General features: G+C 37.5%; 1 protein-coding gene across 1 annotated transcript in view; it reads right to left on the bottom strand.

The window, feature by feature from the left end:
- Positions 1–13,647: 13,647 nt before the first annotated feature.
- The window catches only part of IQCH (IQ motif containing H), a 120,726-nt gene continuing 111,117 nt past the window's right edge, over positions 13,648–23,256 (bottom strand). Inside the window, exons 12-14 of the mRNA XM_074366593.1 lie at positions 21,082–21,143; positions 18,482–18,590; positions 13,648–14,393 (exon numbers count right to left, since the gene is read on the bottom strand). Of these exons, the coding sequence (XP_074222694.1) occupies positions 14,265–14,393; positions 18,482–18,590; positions 21,082–21,143 (300 nt within the window). The 3' untranslated portion in view covers positions 13,648–14,264. The remainder of the gene's footprint in view (positions 14,394–18,481; positions 18,591–21,081; positions 21,144–23,256) is intronic.

The following is a 23,256-nucleotide window of genomic DNA, read 5'->3' on the forward strand; positions in this document are numbered from 1 at the left end:
GGGGGCGGGGCCGCGGGAGCGCGCGCGCGCGCGGCCGCTCCCCGGGGCGAGGGGCGGGGACGCCCCACGGGCGCCGTGAGGGCGCGCGAGAGCCCCCGGGGCGCGGCGGCGCGTGCGCACAAAGTTCCCGCGGCCTCCCTCAGAGAGAGCGGAGTCCGGCCGAGGGCGGCGCAGGGCCAGGCACGCTGAGGAGGTAGTTAGGTCGTCACCCAGGAGCCTGGTGACGGGGAATTCGCGAGTTTCATCAGTTTAGGTATGAGGAAAACTAAGGTTAAAAAGAACTTAACCACCCCGCTGAGTGGCAGAACTCGAACCCATATCTCTCTTCCAAGCCCTGGGCTGAAGTGAAATCCTTAGTTCAGGTTGTTGAGGAAGCTGGAAGGTGTCCTCAGGGAAGTGAGTTCAAAGCCAAGGCCCCAGATTTGCACTGGCTGGTCAAGTCAGGGGGCATTTTTGCGTATTTAGGTCCCCCGCCGTCGTGTAGTTTAAAAGAAGTCCCAGGTATTTCAGCATAAAAAGTTAAATCTTTAAAATAGTCCCCCTTCTCTCTGCAGTGTGCATCGCCATGTCCCCTCTAAGAGCCTGGTGCGCACGAGGCGAGGAGACTTACTTAGAAACCTTAATAACCCCCAGTCACCCATTAGCAAATCTATTACTCTGGGAAAATTTTTTTCTCAAATTTTGCAGCCTCTTGAAGTACATACACACCTGCTTTCGAAAGAAGCATTTCCTCTTATATGTTCTAAACGCCTTATGTTTGGAGAAACCATATATAAATAATACGTGTCTGGAAAATGCTGTATATAAGTGAGGTAATTATGAATAGAGAAAAATACAACAATTACTGTTACTGTTGTACATACTCAATAGGAATGTAGGATAGTGTGGCTACCTCTTACATTCTCTACTTTTTATTGATTCATTCAACAAACATTCCTTGAGCACCCACTAACGTGTGCAGGATCTTGTAAGTTAAGTCTTTTCAGGGGCCTTGTAGTCATGCAAATAATTTGAACTTTATAGATTCCCTATTAGATAAAAGCTTTTTAAAGATTTTAAGGTGGAGGTATGATGTAGTTAGATTTGTATAGAAATGGCTGCAGAGAGGTTAAGACGAGTCAGGGAGGTGGTTCAGTACTTTAATTTTAAATTAAATTTTAAAAAGCACTGGAATCCTTTTTCAAACAAAATCTGTCACAGAACCCCAACATATAAAGGAGGTGAAAACTTGTATTTTATTACTAAACATTTGTAAGTGCAGAATTTTAACATTAACTTTAAAGGTGAATTTTTAAAATGAGGCTAGTTTGTTGTTGTCTTGGGTTTTTATTTTGTTTTATATTGTTTTTAGCAGAAAAGGAATTTATTGGAAGGAAATTGGATAGCTACAATAATAAATAGGAAGTCTGCAGAACCAAGTTTAGGAATGGGGAGGAATCAAAGGAGGCCAGCCTGCAAAGACACAGGTTAAGACCAACAGGAAAAGATATGGTTAGAATGCCGTGGCTGGCCCCACTGCCACTGGTGTCTTAACACTGCTGTCTAATCCTAAAAAAATTTTGAAGGGTCTGTGGACAACAGTTGTAGTTATAGCAACCTCAGAATGGTTTATTTCTTATTCCTCTGTTTTGGTTGTCTGTTATCAAGAAAATCCTGATCCCTTGGGAGAAGTAGGTACAAATAAGAGTGGTTTTTAAAAGAGTTGTTTGAAATCTTCAGCATGTGCTTCAGTCACAGAAATGGCAGAAGGAGATTAATTCTGAGCTCTACACTGAAATGACTTAACCTCAAGTTAATTTCTGGCAGTTTGCAATATGTTAAAATTTGACATCATATCTATTTTGGGAGTATAAAAACCTATTTTTAAATAAATGAAGTTTGAATCAAACATTTGCAAAACCTCTGAAGGCTGTCTGAGAACTATGTTCTGTACCATTTAAGGTGAAAACTACAGATAAAGGGAACCAGATATTTACATAGGTTTCACTGCATTGTCTCATGAAAGCTAGGGAACTAAAGGATTTCTGTTGGAAGATGCCCTCTTGGAAAAACCCCATCAGTGATGAGGGCTTCTCTAATCCAAGGCTCTTTGACTCTCTCTTTTCTCTTCAAGTAGGAAGTTCTTCCAAAGATTTTTCACAGGTGGTAGACCACACCCAGATATTCAGGAGTGTCTGAATGAAATATTACCCTAATGTAAGGATACAGAGCTGGAGAATATGGCATCTAGATATTTCTGCTGACTTTAAGATTATACTGTGTCTCTTCCATAACTGAAATAGGATAATTTCTCAAAAAACCCACAACTCAGGTCATCAGATGCTTGATTTTCTTTTCAGTTCTCATTCTTAATGGCCATGAAACAAAAGGGCTTAGAAGTTGGCATTCACAAGCTTAAATCAGTGTTCCAAAACTGTGTCCAATAATTAAGAATCAAGTGCATTAAATACATGAATACTTAGTTTTCTACAAAGGATGGAGAAATGGCATATCCCTTAGAAGGAAACCCTTAAAAGTAGCTGAATAGTGCTTCTGTGTATGGCATTTAATGTGTGCATGGATATATCTTGCTGCTTCTAGAAAGGGGGGCTTTTGTTTTCATTTTGTTTTAAAGGCACCCAGGACATTGTAGATGTTCAGAACATGTTAAAAATTAGTTATACAATGTTGATAGATTGGAATATATTAAAATTAAGAATTTTTATTCTTTAAAAGGCACTATTAAAAGAGAGTGAAAATGTAATCTAAAGAATGGGAGAAGTATTTGCAATACATGTATCTGACAAAGCATTTGGTATTCAGAACAAATCATTTAAAAAAAAAAAAGACAATCCAATAGAAAGGTGTAAAATATTTGAATGGACTCCTCAGAAGGGAGAACATCCAGATATCCAATAGACATGTGAAAAGGGGCTTAATTTCAAAATCATCTGAGAAATGGGAATTGAAACCCCAATGCAATACTGAAACCAGAAAACATCCATCAGAGTGGCTAAAGTAGAAAAGACAGAAAGTATTAAGTGTGGATGAGGCTTGGTGGCAGTTAGAACTTTCATGCACTGCTGGCAACCACTTTGGAAAAATTTTTGGCCGTTTGAATTAAAGCTGAATATATGCATACCTTATGACTCAGCCATACCACTCCTAGGTATATATTTATATATTTATATTAGTGTGGTCAGACTGCTGTAACGAAATACCATAGACCGGGTTTAGCCAACAGCAGAAATTTATTTATCACAGTTCTGGGGACTGGGAAGTCCGAGATCAGGTACTGGCTGATTGGGTCCCTGGTGAGAGTTCTCTTCCTGGCTTGTGTTTCCTTCTTGCTGTATCCTCCCATGGCAGAGAGAGCTAACTCCACCTGACTCTTTCTTCTCTAATGAGGGCATCAGCCCTATTATAAGGATCCCACCCTTACGACCTCATTTAACCTTTATCACCTCTTCATACATGAGGCCGTTATCTCCAAATCCAGTCACACTGGATATTAGGGCTTCAGCCTATTCAGCATATTTTGAGGGGACACAAACATTCAGTCCGTAACAATTCCCAGCAGAAACTGTATGCATTTGCTCTTCCAAAGACATGTATTAGCATGTTCATAGCAGCACTATTCATGTTTGTAATAGTTGACCTGGAAATTACTCAAATGCCTATAAGTAACAGAGCAGATATACAAATTGTGGTATATTCCTGTGGTGGAATACTATACAGCAATGAGAAAGAATGATCTACAATCACACACAACATGCATGAATCTCACACACATAAGGAAGAGTGAAAGAAGCCAAATACTAAAGTACTTACTGGATGATTTCATTATATAAAGTATAAACCTGGCCTAAATTCGTCTGTGTTGTCAGGAGGCCAGATAATGATCAGTCCTGGGCAGGGAATCAGTGGCTAGGAGGAGAATGAGGTGACTTCTGGGGGACCAAGATTATTCTCTCTCTTTTAAAAAAATTCTTTTGTTTCTATAGCTCTTTATTTAAGTCTTAATTTGTTTTAGACTAGTTTTAGACTCAGCAAAATTGAGAGAATGATAGAGGTTTTTCATATATCTCTACCCCACACATGCATAGCCTCCTCCATTAACGTGGCACACTTGTTATAGTTGGTGAACCTGTGGAGTATTCTCTTTCTTGACCTAGATTCTCATTAAATGGGTGTACACATATTAAACTTCCCATTGTTAGTGTTTACTAAGAAATATGTACAAAGGACATATATAGTGGACATGACCCAGACATGACCTTGTACATATATAGAATCTTTATTCTCACGTTGTTTATACAACCTTACTGTGAAATCCTGATTTACTCACATATTCCTAATAGTGTGACTTAAAAGAAAGTAGAGTAGGTGTGTAGATTTTAACTCACTGCTATTCTCAGAAGGGGAATTAAAGGCAAGATGCTGGGAGCATATGTCAGCATACTGATAAAAGATAAAGGAATTGTGAGAGAAAAAAAAAAGAGGGGGGATAGAAGTGTTTACAATTAGGATTTCATTTACAATTTCCAGTTTGAAGCTTTAGGAGTTTGGGTTCAAGGAAAGAAAGACCATGGAGTTGCTGCTCCCCCAGTTCATATTCCAGCATGTTTTGGAACTTAAAAAACAGATACTCCAAAGAGCCACAGACCTGAGTCTCCTAGGAACCCAAATCTGCTTCATGGCTCAGTGCCCTCTAAGCCAAGCTCAGCACCAGAGGAAGTGGCGTGAGTTACCCCTACAGCTGGAAGAATGCTCATTCATTCTCCCCATAGCAAATAGTGCTTGCTGCTCCATTCCTGTATCCTTGTGTCTGCCCTGGCAAGGACAATATATACTGGCTTTATGCAAAATTATCCTCATGGAAGTACTGAGCTATGGCAGGAGTCATTAGGAAAGGAAGGAACCGCTGTATTCTTATCAAGATCTTTTTGAGTCCTTCTTTGGAGGTGATTGATGTTCTGAAAGCCCCCAAGGAGTCGGCTGGCAGTTGGGGCTGCAGTTACAAAGAGTGGTAAGAAGAATTATTTTGGTAAAACTTTTTACTGTGAACATAGTGGGTATAGAGATCTTGTCCAAAAGCAACTTGTGTCTAAACTACTCTCAAGTTCTCCCCTTGCTGGAATGTAAACTTTCTAAGGCCAGGGATTTATATCTGTTTTGTTAACCTTTGTGATCTCAGCACCTAGTAACTTGGCATATGGTAGGTTCTCTACTTGTTGAATAAATGGAAAAAAAAAGTGGGTAAAGTGAATACAGTTAGTGTGTTTGAAGGATGTTAGAGAAAGGAAATCATAATATGTAGGGTCAGTAGTTTTAATTTTAACTTTAACTTAAATTTTGGTAGTTGGAGAAATTAAACTACAAAATAGGAAAGAAACTTACCCAAGATCATATACCAGAATCAAGAAACAAAACTGTGGCCTCCCAGCTTTCAGGGAGCTTTTCATTAGGAAGCATGTCTATGCTATTCTGCTGCAGATGCTGGTGTCCAGTAGCAAGGAGACATATTTGTGACTTTCTGAAACCAGATAATGATTTATGCTGGTAGATAATACAGTCCATTTTATGGGCACGTTTTCAATATTACAATCTTCATAGCATGTAGTCAGTGTTTGGGGAAGCATTTGAAAACATGGCCAAGTAAATTCACCTTGTCACTTGAGTCATAGTTATGGTCTCAGCTTTGTACTGTGAGCCTTGTTTTACTAACCGATACATTCATGAATAGCACAAGACATTTTTGTAGCAGAAATCGTATTTTCAAATCAAATTCCTAAGATGTTTTGACTTTATTGCTGATCTTCAGCTGACAGTGTCTCTTAGCACTTTAGCTGTGGGTCTTTCTGCCCCCTCCCCACTCTCACTGTCAAGTAGTTAATGATCTATAAACAAATACTGAGATGCCCTAAGGGGGCTCTCCATTTAAAGGGGCCTCGAATCATTTTATAATAGAAATACAGTAGTCCAGCCACTGATTTACGATTTGTCTTTTTAGGTTTTTGAAGTGGCATTCCACTGGTATTTTCCAATGGGGCAGGTTTTAAATTTACTGTACAATAGCATTACATTTCATCCAATTTCTCCCTTCAGGAGAAAACATCGAAAACGTGAATCTACAGTTGCTGTTTCCATTGTACGAAGTAACGTTTTTGTGTATGCGTGCATGCACACAGTTCAGTTTTCTAAGCTAAAAGTGGCCACAGAGGGCAATAGTGTCAATGTAATAGCATTGACCTGTTACTGAGTGTTTATTTTGTGCTAGGTAGTTTCCACCTTTTGTTTCATTGAAGTGACACTCCAGAGCAGGGTTTCATTTTCCTCATTTTCAAGCTGAGGAAGCCGAGTATCAGTAGTTAGAGGTTAAAATAAGCTGCCTGCAGTCACAGGGCAGGCAGGTAGTGGAGCTGGGATTCGAACCTACATTGGTTCAGATTGGCAGGCCTCAAAACCGCTTGTTTGACCACAGTGAAAAAGAGTCATCTGATGCTAGACCCAGAGGTAAAAGTAGCTGGCACAGTTTAACATCCTTTAAATGCTACACGATTAGTAAGGAATCAGGAAATAGCATTCTAGATCAAAAGTACAGCTCAACTAGCCCAGAAGTCTGTCTGACACAAAGGAAATTTGGGGGTTTACATGGTGCCTCTCAAAGAAAAAAAATTTTTTTTTCCACAATCACTTGCAAAATTTGTTGTTAAACAGCTACTTCTGTGTACATTGAACGTACTTTAAAAATATCTTTAAAATTGAGAGGCATGCACTAAGGAGCGTGGGCACCACCAACAAAGATTCCGACTCTAAGCAAGTTCTCAAGCTCTAAAACTTGGATTTCATTTGGGGAACCCGAGTAAAGAGTATATAGGAATTCTTTGGACTACTTTGACAACTTTTCTGTAAGTCTAAAAATTTAATTCAAATTAAAAAGTTTAGTTTTAAAAACTTGGATTTTAATGGATCCATCTGGCCATAGTTTGGACGGGTGTGAGTAGTGCCGCTGCTCAGGGTAGTAGGCACATTCAGCCTGAGCCGGCATTTCAGGGAACTATGACTGTGGCTCAGCTCTTTCTTTTTATTCCTTATTGCTATTTCTGATATAGCAAGATGTTAAAGCTAACTACATGCTCTATTAATTATATGAAGGTGAACTTGAGTCATATTTGTTACTGAAGATGATTAATAATTACCAGTTCTGCACACGTTTCTGGTGCATTTCAGTAAATAAACAGGGTACATTGTTGGGTAGTAATTGATTAATTAGCACATTCATCCTACACAGCTCAATGGTCTAAGGATGCTGAGTTTGAGATATTGCTCATAATTATTACAAGAAACAAATCTGTTCCATTTCTCAGTTTATTCTTCTGTACACTAAGATTTTTTTTCCTAAATCGAATGTTTAATGGTTCAAAACCTTATAGGTTTTATTCAGATAAATCAACTCATGAAAAATTGCTAGTCATAACCTCAGAATCTTGTTTTTGTGTGAACTAGGGTGAAAACTTTTACAAGGCTAATTTTAACATTAGATCTTGCTGTTAAACTGGATGAAATTCTGTAAATATAGGGCACTTTCCCACCATGCAGGAAATGCTCATTGAGCACCTATGCGCAACAGGGGCACTGGAATCTCATTTGCTTCCCAACCACATCAAATAAGCTCAGGACTGCAAGTATTGTCGGGGTGGCACTTCGCAGCATCAAGTGAATATACTGTGTAATCTTCAGAGAAGTTTAGCAGCATGTATTGGTCACTGTTTAAACTATGCAGCAAGTTAGGCCCCCCCCCCCAATTTATTGACCCAGTGTGTCACTGAGAGAGAGTGTGGCTGAGAGAGCTTTAGACAGGGAGTCAGGAGCCCTGGGTTCTAGTCTATCTATATTCTTTCTTGAAGAAGCCTTGTGACTCTAGGCACATCATTACTCCCTTCCCTAAGTTTGAATCATAACTCTCTATTGCTGGTTTTATTATTTGGGGAAAATTATTTAACCTCTCTGAGTTTCTGCTCTGTTTGCATGAGTAGACATGGCACTAAAGTCATGGTCTGGTGTGAATTCTAGAATATTCAGACTAAGAATATTAAGCTTAGACTAAAACATTCAATTCACGGTACTAGGGAACATGCCATTGCTATCTGGTGACAGCTTTGGAAACTTGGAGCAGGGAGGTGGTTATGATATTCCCAGGCTATGTTCCTAAGTTCATTATCACTTTGGATAGCAGAACTTATAATGCAGAAATTAGTATTTTTCTTTCCCAACCTCCCCCAAATTAGATTTTTGTTTTACTTGCTCCATTATTTAAAAAAAGAAAAAGTTCATTTTAAGACAGAAAATATAGAAAGAAAAAACCCCACCGTTAAGAAGTAAGCACAGTTACTCACACATAGAAAACAAACTTGGTTACCAGCAGGGGAAGAGGGGAGGAAGGGATGAATTGGGAGTTTGAGATTTGCAGATACTAACTATATAAAATAGGTAAACAGGTTTATACTGTACAGCACAGGGAACTATATTCATATCTTATAGTGACCTACAATGAAGAAGATATAAAAATGAATATATGTATGTATGTGTATGACTGAAGCGCTGTGCTGTACACCAGAAATTGACACAACATTGTAAACTGACTATACTTCAATTAAAAAAAAAGAAGTAAGCACTGTTAACATTTTGGGGATTATCCTTACAGTTCTGTGTGTGTGTGTATGTGTGTGTGTGTATGTACACATATATGTATACATTTTTAAAAAGTCATAATTTGGAGTCATAGATTTCATGCTGTTTTAAAAATGCTTCTTTACTTAATGATAATTAAATATCATATCATTTTCTTCTAATGATACCTGTTTTTTCATGAACAGCTTTTTGAGGTATAATTGATATCCAAACACTGCACATACTTAAGGTGTACAGTCTGATAAGTTTTGACATATATATGCATCCAAGAAACCATTCTCACAATCAACATAGTGAAGCCCCAGAATTTTCTTTCTGCCCCTTTGTGATCCTCCTGCTCCTCCCCTTCTCTACCATCCCACTCCCACCCCCAAGCACTATTGATCTGATTTTTGTCACCATAGTTTGCATTTTCTAAAATGCTATATAAATGGATAAATACTTTTTTTAATCTGAAAATTTTCATTCAGCCTAATTATATTGAGATTCATCCATGTCTCTGAGTTTATCAACAGCTCACTCCTTTTTATTGCTAAGTAGTATTCCATTGTAAGGATATCCCACAATTTGTTTATCCATCCACCTGTTGTTGGACATTTGGGTTGTTTCCAGTTTGGGGCTATTACACATAAAGCTGCTGTGAACATTTATATACAAGTCTTTATATGCTTTCTTTTCTCTTGGGTAAATGACTAGGAGTGGATTGGCTGGATTATATGTTAAGTGTAGTAACAAGATTTTCTAAATGGCTATATAGAGGTCCTTTATATAGCTATTTATAATTTTCAAGTAATACTCTTATTTTTGAACATTTAGACTTTTCTGATTTTTTATTATTGTTGCAAATGATCTATCATTTTTGGCTTAGGAATGTGGCTATAGATCTTCAATTTGGGGGAAAAAACCCCAAGCTAATGAGTAGAAAGGCATAGTAAAGGAAATCTGGAGATAACGTGTATGTTGTTAGATAATTTTGAGTTCTTCAGTGATTGCAAAGTAAGTATTTAGTGTTCTTTGCTGGGAAGGAAAGTGGCGTAAATCTTTAAATGAACCAAAATTTGAATTTGAGTTTGAAGTTTATTTTGCAACCAATGGAAGTTCTGCCGTTTTGTTGTCAAGTTTATGGAACCATGATTTCATCACAACATTACTTATGAGGCAACTGCAGTAAACTTAGGTGTGGCCTTTTGTTTCTGGGAGCTATAATTAGCCATCTGGTATACTTTTTAACATTTTTGTTAAATAAAAAAAATCTTAGAATGTAGCATTTTACTCACTTCCCTCTCTCTCCGTACATACATACACACACATACATGATATATATGGTGACAAATGAGGAAGTGAAGCAAAATGTTTACAGAAAGGTAAAGAAATGCTTGAGGGGAACCACCGTCATAAAACTCCCCAAACCAAAAACACACACGCAGAGATGCCAAAGCTGTATTTCTCTGTGCTACATTTAGGGTCTTCTTATAACAAAACAAAAGTTGTTTTTACCAACAGATTTTTAAACAGCAGGGACATGCTTATTATTTACTGTTTTGGTATCTTTCCCTCATTTACATAAATACCCCAGAAACTAGCAGTTCAAAACTAATAAAAGCCAGGGCCCTCCATCAAGTGCAATAAAGTTTCATAACCATGAGTTAGACTGTTAGAGTGAAAAATAAACCTATATATGTGGTTATGAAGGGATTTCTTTGGAAAGTGTATAATCACATTTCAAAGTTAGAACTTCCATTGGAAGTTGCAGTGTAATAATAATACTTAAACATTTATGCAGAATGCTTCGTCTTTGAGACTTTCCCAACATTGGCCAATCAATCTCTGCTGCTTCCCTAAGGAGCAGGTAGGTATAAACTATCTGCCATTTTCTAGTTAGAAAATTGGGAAAGGGATGGCCAGCTCAGAGAGACGGAGGACTGGAGAGACAAGGTTCTGGTCCTTATTATTCTGTGACTCTTTGGGATGTAACTCCTAATAGAATGCCTCAGTTTTCTGTTCCACATCAATGAACTCATCAACAAAACAAAGATATAAATAGCTCAATCTGCCTCAGGCTTTTAGACACAGTCCTTATATTCCTGAGGCACACCTTTTGGAAAGACTGGGATACAGAAAGCATACAGAAGACCCACAGTGCATTCATTTCATCAGCACTTGGAATGGATGGGACCAAACTTCTTCCAGTGAGAAAGGCAAAGTCAGATGCTTCCTTCTTCCCAGCAACCTCTGCCCTCACATTATCCTGGCAACTTAATTTCTATTTTTCCAAATAAGATTTACTATGATTAGTGCATTTAAAGAGTTGAACAAATTTGCTGTGCACATTAAAGCCAGAGGAACAGTAAAATAAAACTAATGAACATTTACATTTTTGGAAATATAATTAATGTAAGCTTGTGAAATTCTGAAAGATAAACATTTAAATGTTAAAATACTTACTACCTTCCCCACAGGGACAGTGTTGGGAATTAATGAGATAACAAATGTAAAGTGCTTTAAGCTCTTTAGAAGAAAGGTGCCAGATAAATACAAATGATTATTAATTGTTAAAGCTATCAGATGGTTACTAATATATTACTTAAGACAAAATGCATATTTTCATACTTGAAAATAGGATGCTTGCAATCCTATTTAAGATGATATAGCTAAAGTAATGCTCCTCAAACTCCTCCCAGGTTACTTTTACATCTTGTTGCAAGTCCTTTCTTAACCTTCCCCCAGTTTCTTGACTTAGTATCCATCTTTTGAGTAAAACTATAAGGCATGATTTCCCAGCTTCCAAACTCTCCTGTACCTTCCCATCATCAGTCTTCCACCAAAGTCTTAAAGATCCAACACCATAAGAGTTTCCACAGACACCACTTCTTCTGATTTCTCCAGTCATATAGTTGTGATGCTTCACAGTGCTGTGAGTTGTCCACATTTATGTTATTAGCAGTAAACATGTACATTAAACTTCTTTTAAGCAACACACTAGAATGTGTTATTAAAGACTGTAAGTCCTTTGCACGATCTGGGACAAGGGAAATTGAACTTTCTACTTTATACAAAAAGGTAGAATTTGTGGTAAAAGAGTTTAAATTCCATTTTTTTTTTTTAATTTAGCCTGAAACATGGAGTGAGATACCCTCACTACATCTCAGTTCCCTCATGTAAAACGAGGGCAGGAGTAGTATTTTCCTAACGGGGTTGTTGGAAAGATGCAACAAAAGAACGTATATAATGCTTCGAGCACAGTACCCACCTAACCAGTAATGTGTTCAATAAAAGGTAAATGTAAGTAAATAGTGGAAGGTAGGGAAGTAGGCAGCACAATTTATCATTAAATATCATCAATCTGGTTTCTTTAAAATCAGTATAAAATAGGTAGTATGTGAAGGGAGATACTTACCATCCAATAGTGAGCTCCTAAATGACTAGTAAAATTTGCTTCTCAACCCATCCCAAACATTCCACATTAAACAATGGATCCTTTCTCATGCAAAGATAGCTCTACTGTCAAATGTATGCTTCTCCCAAAATCTTCTGGGAAAATGGCACCTCATTTAAAAAAAATCCTCTTATCGACAAAGATTTCAGTTTCCTATTTAGAATGGTGAAAGTTCATTAATTTGTCTTGATTAATTTATGTTTTGGATACATCGTACACATACACTTTTTTTTTCAAACTTTCCTTAGTTTACTGATAGCACAGTATCTTTGCTATACATATATGCTAAAAGATAATGGACTGTCTTCTTTTCAAATGTTCTGTAATTAAAACATTTCAGTAATTTAATCTGGTCCTCTGGCTTCTTTCCCTTAATTACTTGAAGTGATTGTTGTATTATACCAATTTTTCTCCTCTGGTTTTTGAAGCCGTAGGTTTTTAGGTAGAGGACCTGACTCCCAGTCAACTTTCTGGTGAGAACTAAATCTGAATGTATGGCCTGAATTTGGAAACAGGCATTCTGTGGTATATGTTAATGACAGAGGCGAAAGAGAATGCATTGTTTGAGAGACCGATCATGTGGGTAAAAAAACCAAAAAACGAAAAAAAAAAAAAAAGGTACCGGAGAGTGAACTCATTTTACTACTGCCAGCAGCTTGAGGCTCAAGAGTGCTAATCAAAATTCACATATAAAACTTCCCTGATTGATTTAGCAGTTTTGTGCTGTTGAGAAAGGGAATCTCACCATGTGAAAGATCCACTGCTGTGCTGAACAAAACAGAGACAGTTTTCTTTTAAAGTCCTGAGCAGATGAGAGCCATAAGGAGACAGAGGGTTTCATTTACTCTCAGGACACGATTGTGCCAGTGAACTAATGAGTCTCTTGGACCTTATGTTGCTCTGGCTTCAATCGAGGCGAGACTCTAATGGGCATGTAGTACTTCCTATCCGTCAAGTGTCTGGACAGTGGGCCCCTCATATGGATTAGAGCAATCTGGCAAGAAAAAGAGGTCATCGTACCTAGCCCAGGCAGGAAACCTGGCTAACTAATGTATTTCCAACTATAGCAAAACAAGAGCCAACACACACACACACACACACACACACACACACACACACACACACACACACACACGTTAATTTTATTGCAGAAACTCGACCTATGGCTGAGGCATAGTTAACACATTATTGGAATTCCATAGGTAATAAACGCCCCTCTTTTCCTCAACACATTCAGATATTTTTAAAGATAAAAAAGGCCATTCTTTAAAACAGCTCTGTGATTTTGGTGTTGTGAATTGCATATTTCACCCTTCAGTAAAGCTGGATGATGTAGAAATATTCTGAACAATTATAATAACAAGCAAATGCTCAGAGTTAGTATCAACACTGCATAATTTTAACAATTTACCCTTTAAAAGGTACTGTTGAATTGAGCTTGTAAAAACACTACTGCTGTATTAAATGGAGAACTAGAGAATACAAATGTTTATTCAAGCTAGAGCTGAGTTACTCTATCCTAAACTGAGAGCAGATACTGCCACCTAGATACATTCTCATGCTTTAGTTAACTAGATGTTGGCTTATCTTACTTTTTGAAAAATGATAACAACAAACAATAGTGGCTTGGTACAATAAAAATACAATAATTGATAAAGAGTCACTCTAAAAATCCATATAAATGTAGTTTTCTTGGAAAAAAAGACATTTGTGTTTTGCCAAATAGTGATGATTAAGCCTTTATTCAATTTTTTAAATGCAGAAGACAAATTACTATTGGAAATAGGAGGGAAAAAACTTTATAAAACATTAAAAAAAAAAGCTCCATAATCCTGAAATTTATAAAGCATTAGAGGCAGAAGTGATAATAGTAAGCCTTGTAACTTTTTTGACAAATTATTTCTTCCTCAGTTTGAGAAGAGGAAGAGATTGTTTAATACTTTCAAATGAAAACGCAAATAGGTTTTGGTCTAATAAGTAAAATGATATCACTTAATAAAATTTTTTCTAAAAAGAATTACATTATAATCTGTTCTAATACACCTCCTAGCAAACAAGGCAAACTGACTTCCCCACCTTTTATTCCTAATAGCAAAATAAATGTTGCCTTTTTTGGCTCCAGGTTGGAATGAAAAATCAGTAATGTATTCCAGGATCATTCATTTATCAGGTTTAGAGAGTTTTTTTTTTTTTTTTTATCATCTTTGGACTCTAGCTCTTCTTCAAATCTAATTTTGTTTTCCTCTGTTACTCCTAGAATGTCTTCAATGTCATCAATGGTGGTCTGTAAATGAACAGCAAAAATAATCCTTGTTACTTAAAAACTTATTACAAGTCTTCCACCCAGCCCCTCAAGCATTTGCTCCTTTTTGGAGTTAAGTATGGTTTAGAACAGTTCTACTTAAAGTGTGTTCCACTAACCAGCACCCCTCTAAAATTGTTGGTTATCAGTCTTAATGAAATAAGCAAAAAGATTGAGAGTAAGAATTTGGAAGCCTTTATAGAAATTTTTATGTCTATTAAATCTAATAATAAAAAATATGCTCCTATTTCATGTGTCTTCAGTTTTTTCATTTCATTTTTCTAGGAATTCATTTTGTTGTATTTTACAAAAGTATTGATCCACTATAGGTCAGAAAAAAACAAAACAAACAGGTCCTTCACTACATATAATTTGAGGTCCACTGGTCTAGTCACCCTGGAATGAAGGCTAGTAGGCTGATGGGAGTATTTATTTCCACTGGTTTTGGGGAGAAAAAATTGCACCTTTCCATTTTATTTTATTTAGTTATTTTTTATTGAGGTAGAATTCTTATACCATAAAATTCACCCTTATAAAATGAATAATTCAGTGGTTTTAGTGTATTCATAAGCAACCACCACTAGTATGTTATTCCAAGACATTTTCATCACCCCAAGTATAAACTTTATACCCATTAGCTGCCATTCCCCATTTTCTCCCTCTCCTGGCTCCTGGCAACCTGTAATCTCTTTTCTGTCTCGTTAATGATTTGCCTACCTTGATATTTCATGTAAATGCAGTCATACGATATGTGGCCTCTTGTGTCTTAGCATAATGTTTTCAAGGTTCATCCATGTTGTAACATGGATCAGAACTTAATTTCCTCTTTATGGCTGAATAATATTTCATTGTATCGTACCTATTTTCACTTTGGTTGCTTGCACTTTAGGTATTATGCCTAAGAAGCCATCGCTAGCCACAAGGTGATGAAGATTTATACCTGTGTTTTCTTCTAAGAGTTTAATAGCTTTAGCTCTTACACTTGTGTCTTTGATCCATTTTTACTTAATTTTTGTATGTGCTGTAGAATAGGGAGGTATAACTTCATTCATTTATATGTGGATATCCACTTGTCCCAGTATCATTTGTCAAAAAGACTGTTCTTTTCCCATTAAATTGTTTTGGCACCCTTGTTGAAAACCAGTTGACTGTAAATGAAGGAGTGTCTTTTGGACTTTCAATTCTACTCCATTGATCTATATGTCTGTTCTTATGATAGTACCACACAGTCTTGATTACTGTAGCTTTGTAGTAAGTTTTAATATTGAGAAGCCCTCTAACTTGGTTCTTCTTTTTCAAGATTATTTTGACTATTCTGAGTCTCTTGCATTTCCACATGAATTTTAGGATTGCCTTGTCAGTTTCTGCAATAAAGCCAGCTGGGATTTTGATAGAACTTGCATTGAATCTGTGGATCAATTTGGAGAGTATTGCCATTTTAACAATGTTAAGTCTTCCATTCCATGAACACAGAATATCTTTCCATTTACTTAGGTCTCCTTTCTTTTATGATGTTTTACAGTTTTCAGTGGTTAGGTCTTATACTTTTTCTGTTAAACTTATTTCTAAATATTTTTTTCTTTTTGATTTTTAAAAAATTGATTTAAAATTAGTTTTTGATTATTCAAAAATTGATATAAAATTACTTTTTGATTATTCATTGCTATTGTATAGAGATGTAATTGATTTGGTATATTGATCTTGAGTCTTGCAACCTTGCTGAGTTTATTTAAAAACTCTTAATAGATTGTTTCTTGGTTCCTTAGGATTTTCTACATATAAGATCATGCCTGCTGTGAATAGAGATAATTTTGCTTCCTTCTTTCCAATCTGGATGCCTTTTATTTCTTTTTCTTGCCCAGCTGCCCTGGCTGGAACCTCCAGTACAATGATGAATAGAAGCGGTGAGAGCAGATATCCTTATCTTGCTCCTGATCTTGGGGGGAAAGCTTTCAGTCTTGCACCATTAACTATAACGTTAGCTGTGGGGTTTTCCTAGGTGCCCTTATCAGGTTAAGGAAGTTACTTTTTATTCCTAGTTTGAGTGTTTTTATCAAGAAATGGTGTTAGATTTTGTTAAATGTTTTTCTGCATCACCTACCATTTTTATTCAGCCTTTACTTTGCTGGCAAATCCTTGTTTACAAGCTGAAAATCTTTATTAGACTGTCATTAGGATAGTAGATAGAAAATGCTACCAAATACCAAATACTACCAAAAACAAATCTTTTCTACTTTTCAAGTTTAAAAAAATTATTCCTATTTTGTTGAGATTTAAACTTTTTACCTTTAGACTTTCTAGCAAGGGTAAAAAAAAAATCAAGATAACAGTGATTCACATGAGAAGGCTAGAAACCATGAGATATTTAAAAGCTACTTAAGAGCATATGACTTTTGATGATTTTGACTTGATTTTGCCCTTCACACAAACGGCAGAGAAAGAGCCTTTATTTTGGCAACAGTAGTTGGCTCTGCCAACCTCAAGTCCACGCTCAGAGTCTACTAACTCTGTGTGGTTTTGGGGATAAATCATCTGTCTTAGTCTGCCCAGGCTGCTAGAACAAAATACTATAGACAGGGTAGCTTAACAATTTATTTTGCACATTTCTGGAGGCTGGGGAGTCCAAGGTCAAGGTGTTAGCTGATTCAGTTCCTGGTAAGAGCTCTCTTCCTAGTTTGCAGACAGCCATCTTTTTGCTGTATCTTCAGATGGTGTGGGAAGAGAGAAAGAGAGAGACAGGGAGGGAGAGAGAGATTGACAGTGAGAGAGAGAGAGAGAGAGAGAGAGGGAGAGAGAGAGAGAGAGTGCACAAGTGCAAGCTCTCTGGTCTCTTACAAGGGCACTCATCCCACCATGAGGAGCCCACCATTATGACCTCATTTAAACGTAGTTACTTCCCGAAGTCCCCATCTTCATAAATCGTCACATTGAGGATGAAGAGTTCAACACATGGATTTTGGGAGGACACACTTCAGTCCACACCACCAGCTGATTATGACTGTTAGCTAGTATTTGGGCAGACTAAACTGATCGCGTGCACACAGGCTTAGAATTTTGCACATCACAGTAACAGATGAAATACTGCTAGCAGGCAGGGACTTAGAATATAAGTGATGAGCATAGATCCTTCAGGACCAGTGAAAGTTGATGCAACACATAAAGCCACATTGAAGAACAAAGCATTATTATCACTATTACTATTACTAGAGGGACCAGGCATAGTTCAAGGAGAAAAATGTATTGAAAAAGTTTATTTTATCAAGCTTTTGTCGGGTTTTCCACTGAAGGGAAAAATCACATGTGATTTCTGATTGAATCCCTTGAGTTACGCGACCCATTCAAACATGATGAAGGCTTAGACTGGGAACCAGGTGCACACTCTGGTGATCAATACCAAGTGTTTGTCTCTGTTCAGCTGGTATTTTTAAAACCTTCGTACAGATCTTGCTCCTGTTTTCTAGAGTTTGCAGACTTCTAGTCAATTACACATGACTAGATTTCCTGAACCAACATCTTTAAAGGACGTTTGGGAGCTTCAAAAGGTTAGTGATGGAACACCTGTCCCACTTTGGCGAAATGAGGAGGAGCAGGTGGCTCATATATACGCTGAGGTTTTCTTCTGCTTCTCCCTACACACACTGTCCTTCCTGGGGTCTCGGAACTTCTCTGAATTTAGAAATGTGGGCTTCCCAGGAATCCTTAGCCAGACACTGTATTTTCTGAAATATACGTAGATTATATTCAGGATTTTTGGTTGTGATAGTCTCTGTTTCGGCTCCATTGTGATGGTGCAGCTTTGCCTTCAACACTGGAAAAGCCCTGTTGTCTTAGACTTGGAAATGGAAGCGAGTTAAAACAAGTCTACTATATTTCAAAGAAAAAGTTTCAAACTATTAAATTTAACTAACGGGTTCAGTGGGAACCTTACAATATTGACCCTGCACATTGTAAAATATGTACTGCTTACAATGAAAAAAAAAATGGTTTAGCACTTGTTTACAATACAGCATGAGGTATTTTCAGCCCTTGTATAGAAATTAACCAGGATCGTTAGTTAATTAACACCTCACCTTAAAATTGGTCTCGCCTTGCATATTAGGTGCTGATATTTCTTGATGGATGATGAAGAGATTGCGAGCAAAGGTCATGAGGACCCCCTGGAGATCCTCACCGATTGTTCTGTTAATGATATCCAAACAAATGAGTTTACCAACGATTCCCCTCACAAGCTTAAAAACAATCACCCTCTCATTTGTGCCTGTCTGGTGATGGAATTTAATGAGTATTTTCAATCTCACAAGGTGGCAATCTTCAGGGAGATATGAAAGATGAGGCTCCATTTTAACTTGTCAACAAAAAGGATTTGTGTAATGAATATTCTTTATTAATCAACTTAGCAGAATGCAGGAATAGGTTCAGTCATTCCTAGCAAAAGGCTACCACTGCGCCAGGACACTAGCATTAGCTCATGTTAAAAATTAAGTTAGTTTAGGAGAATTGTTGCTGCCTGTAATTTGTGCCTAACAATTCATCTGCCTACAGAGGCATTTGCAGCTCAGTACTCTGGGAACTTTCATCTAGGGTTTCTTTTCTATTTCATGCATACAAGTGATTCCTGCTTCTGATGAGTGTGCCCCATCTATGTGCAGAAGAGAATGTGCCCCATTCGTGGAGAGCTGTCTTTGTGACGCTGAACACGCATGTAAAGATTTCAGAGACAGCTTGCCAACGATCCTGCAGAATTAAACTGCTGTCAGTGAACGTTCCCAGACAACTAGATCATTGTAAGTTTTAACTTGGAAACAAAGCGCTAGGGTATTTCTCTAGCTATTTTTTCAGATTTTATCAAAGGAAAAAAAGAGATTAAATGAGTGGATTAATTTTTTTAAATTGTTCTGCCCTGAGAGGGTAAACCTAAAGAGTTAGCTGCTCCTTAAGGCAGCTGCAGAGAACTTTGGGATTACTTCTTTCCCAGTTGTTACCTATAAAATAAGTCACCTTAGAGTCTAAGGCTTGGACCCCTTTGGAATGGCTGCCTTCCAGCCTGACTGGGCGTTCCCTTGGTTCAGGGTGGGAGGAGGCAGCGTCCCAGGTCCAAAGACAGGAGACAGCACCCTGTGTCCTGCCACTGACTGTGTGACTTCGGGGAAGTTACTTAAGCTCTCTGGCTCGTCATTTCTTTTTCTCTGAAATGAAGGAGTTGGACTAGATAAGTGCTTCCAAACTTTTTGAGTTACAGTTGCAAAATCCAAGGACCCCCATCCCTACCCCTTATAGCTACTGAACATTAGTATCTCTTCCTTTAATAGAAAAAGTAATAGCCAAAGTCACCTTTAGACTCATTCATTTTTAACAGTGATTTGTATTTTATTGCCACAGGATCAGTATGTATTAGACCCTGGGTGCTTCTGAAAAAATTCCTGGGCCCCATCCGGATCAATAAAATCGGAATCTCTGGGTTTGTGATTCTAGAATGTGTAGTTTCACCAAGCCCCCCCCCCCCAAGGTGATTCTTACATATACTAAAGATTGAGACACATCCTTTGAAAAAAATTGTGTGTGTCTGTGTGTGTGTGTGATGCTGGGTCCACACATGTATTCAAGCCCCTCTCGCCACCCCTCCTCAGCCTCCTCAGGTCCATGGTTCCCAGGTTGGGAACCAAAAAAACTGGATGGACTCTTAAGTCCCCTTCCCTATTAGTAATTCATTTGTAGACTTTCCTTCATTTTCCCTTCCTTGAAATTTCTCCTCAAATTCCACTATTTCCGGAAATATCCCAATATAATGGAGTCAGTATGAAGTTACCCCAGCAAAGCCAAGCCACACAGTTCTGGTCTGTAAGGTCATCCCTTCCTGGAGCCCTCACCTGACGTGGCCTGATTGCAATAAAGCCAAACGAAGCCCAGCCATCTCATGAAAAGCCTCTCCTTAATCCCCCAGAGAAAATCAAGCAACACAAGAAAAGTTTGTATTTGCTCACCTTTTCTTTTCAATATGCTGTAGATGTTAAAAGGATAAGTCAGGATAAGTTAGGATGACTTAAATGTACCAAATAACTACATTCCAACATATGAATAAAACACAATTCAAGGTTGTGGCTCCAAAGTTCTGAGTCCTAGATGGGGAGACAACTTTGCCAGCCCTCCAGAACACCCTGGAGAGACGTTTGCAGGAAGGAAGCACAGAGAAGCCTCCTGAGTGGTGCAACAGGACTCTTCCCAACATAAATGTGTCTAGAGGAGCCTGCGTCAGGGCTGGAACGGGATGTGAGGAGGGGCTCCAGACCCGGCCTTTCTGGGGAGCATCTTACCAAATCACCAGAGCATTTTTCTAAGAAAGCCAGAGTGACAGCTGCCTGCAGTCAGGGCATCTGAGCTGGTTCCTCACCAGTCAGACTTGCTGTGCCTTGCAGGTGTTTGTTTTTAAGTGTAATACGTTGTTCAAACTAGCCCCTTTCCCATCAATTTTGGACAATTAATCAACTTACTTATGAACCCCCACTGCCACACCTAAAGTCAATTTATGAAATACTTGAAGACCTAAACAAAACAAGATAGACTTCCAATAAATCAGCATGCTGATTAAAATGCATGAGAAGCGTCATTCCTGTCGGTTGTTATAGTCTATTTTCTTAGCTTATTACATCTCATAGACACACTTCATACTCACAGCATTCCCAACTTGTCTCTCTTCAGGTGTTCATAAAATATAAAGACAGTTCCTTGTCTGTCCTATAAAATTTGAATGGGAAGAAAAGAAATAGCATGTTATATTGGAAAGAAAGGAAAGAAAACACACTAAGACCACTTGGACTGATCTGAATTGAAATCTAGAGCTCTGCAAATACTGTAAGAGGCATATTTGGGAAGGCTGTCTCCAGAATGTGGAGGAGACATGTCCTAGGACAGTGTTTTTTTTTTAATTGAGATGATAATAGATTATAATTTACATATAACATTGTGTAAGTTTCCCATGTACAGCATGTTGATTTGATGTATTTGTTTTTTGCAATATGATTGACCACTGTAGCTTTAGCCAAAATCTCTATCTTATCATATAATTATTATCTCTTTTTTGTGGTGAGAACATTTAAAATCTAGTCTCATAGTGGGTTTGAAGTATATAGCACAACGATGCTGAGTATAATCACTTGCTGTGCATTAGATCCCTGTACCCTTTAACCAACGTCTTCCCAATTCCCACCCTCACCCCCACCCCAGGTAACTCCCATTCTACACTCTGTTTCTATGAGTTTGACTTTTTTAGGCTCCACGTATAAGTTACATTGTACAGTCTTTGTTTTTGTCTGACTTATCTCCCCCAGCATAATGCATTCAGATTCTATCCATGTTGTTAGAAATAGCAGGATTTCCTTCTTTCTCATGGGTGAATGATATTCCATTCTATATATATACACCACATCTTTGTATTGAGATATAGTTGATGTACTATGTTACGTAAGTTACAGGTGTACAAATGTAGTGATTCATAATTTTTAAAGGTTATACTCCATTTATAGTTACTATAAAATTTGACTGTATTCCCTGTACTATGTACTATATCCTTGTTGTTTATTTATTTTATACATGATAGGTTGTACCTCTTAATCCCCTATACCTATCTTGCCCCTCCCCTTTCCCTCTGCCCACTGGTAACCACTAGTTTGCTCTCTATAAGTCTGTTTCTTTTTTGTTATATTCACTAGTTTGTTTTATTTTTTAGATTCCACATGTAAGTGATAACAAACAGTATTTGTCTTTCTCTGTCTGACTTATTTCACTAAACATAATACCCTCCAAGTCCATCCATGTTGTTGCAAATGGCAAATTTCATTCTTTTTTATGGCTGAGTAGTATTCCATTATATATACATATGCAGTATATCTTCTTTATTCATTCTTCTGTTGATGGACACTTAGGTTGCTTCCATAACTTGGCTGTTACAAATAATGCAACTATGAACATTGGAGTGCATGTATCTTTTTGAATTAGTGTTTTTGTTTTTTTTTTTCAGATATATACCCAGGAGTAGAATTGCTGGATCACATAGTAGTTCTATTTTTAGCTTTTGAGTACCCTCCATACTATTTTCCATAGTGGTTGTACCAATTTACATTCCCACCAATAGTGTTCAAGGGTTCCCTTTTCTCCACAACCTCACCGACATTTGTTATTTGTGGTTCTTTTGATAGGTGAGAGGTATATCTCATTGTGATTTTGATTGGCATTTCTCTGATGATTAACAATGTTGAGCATCTTTTCATGTGCCTATTGGCCATCTGGATGTGTTCTTTGGAAAAATACCGTCTGCCCATTTTTTTTTTTTAACATTTTTTATTGATTTATAATCATTTTACAATGTTGTGTCAAATTCCAGTGTTCAGCACAATTTTTCAGTCATTCATGGACATATACACATTCATTGTCACATTTTTTTCTCTGTGAGTTATCATAACATTTTGTATATATTTCCCTGTGCTATACAGTGTAATCTTGTTTATCTATTCTACAATTTTGAAATCCCAGTCTATCCCTTCCCACCCTCCACCCCCCTGGTAACCACAAGTCTGTATTCTCTGTCTGTGAGTCTATTTCTGTCCTGTATTTATGCTTTGTTTTTGTTTGTTTGTTTGTTTTTGTTTTTGTTTTTTAGATTCCACATATGAGCGATCTCATATGGTATTTTTCTTTCTCTTTCTGGCTTACTTCACTTAGAATGACATTCTCCAGGAGCATCCATGTTGCTGCAAATGGCATTATATTGTCAGTTTTTATGGCTAAGTAGTATTCCATTGTATAAATATACCACATCTTCTTTATCCAGTCACCTGTTAATGGACATTTA

The sequence above is a fragment of the Camelus bactrianus genome, chromosome 6, assembly GCF_048773025.1.
Source record: "Camelus bactrianus isolate YW-2024 breed Bactrian camel chromosome 6, ASM4877302v1, whole genome shotgun sequence".
NCBI classification, from domain to species: Eukaryota; Metazoa; Chordata; class Mammalia; order Artiodactyla; family Camelidae; genus Camelus; species Camelus bactrianus.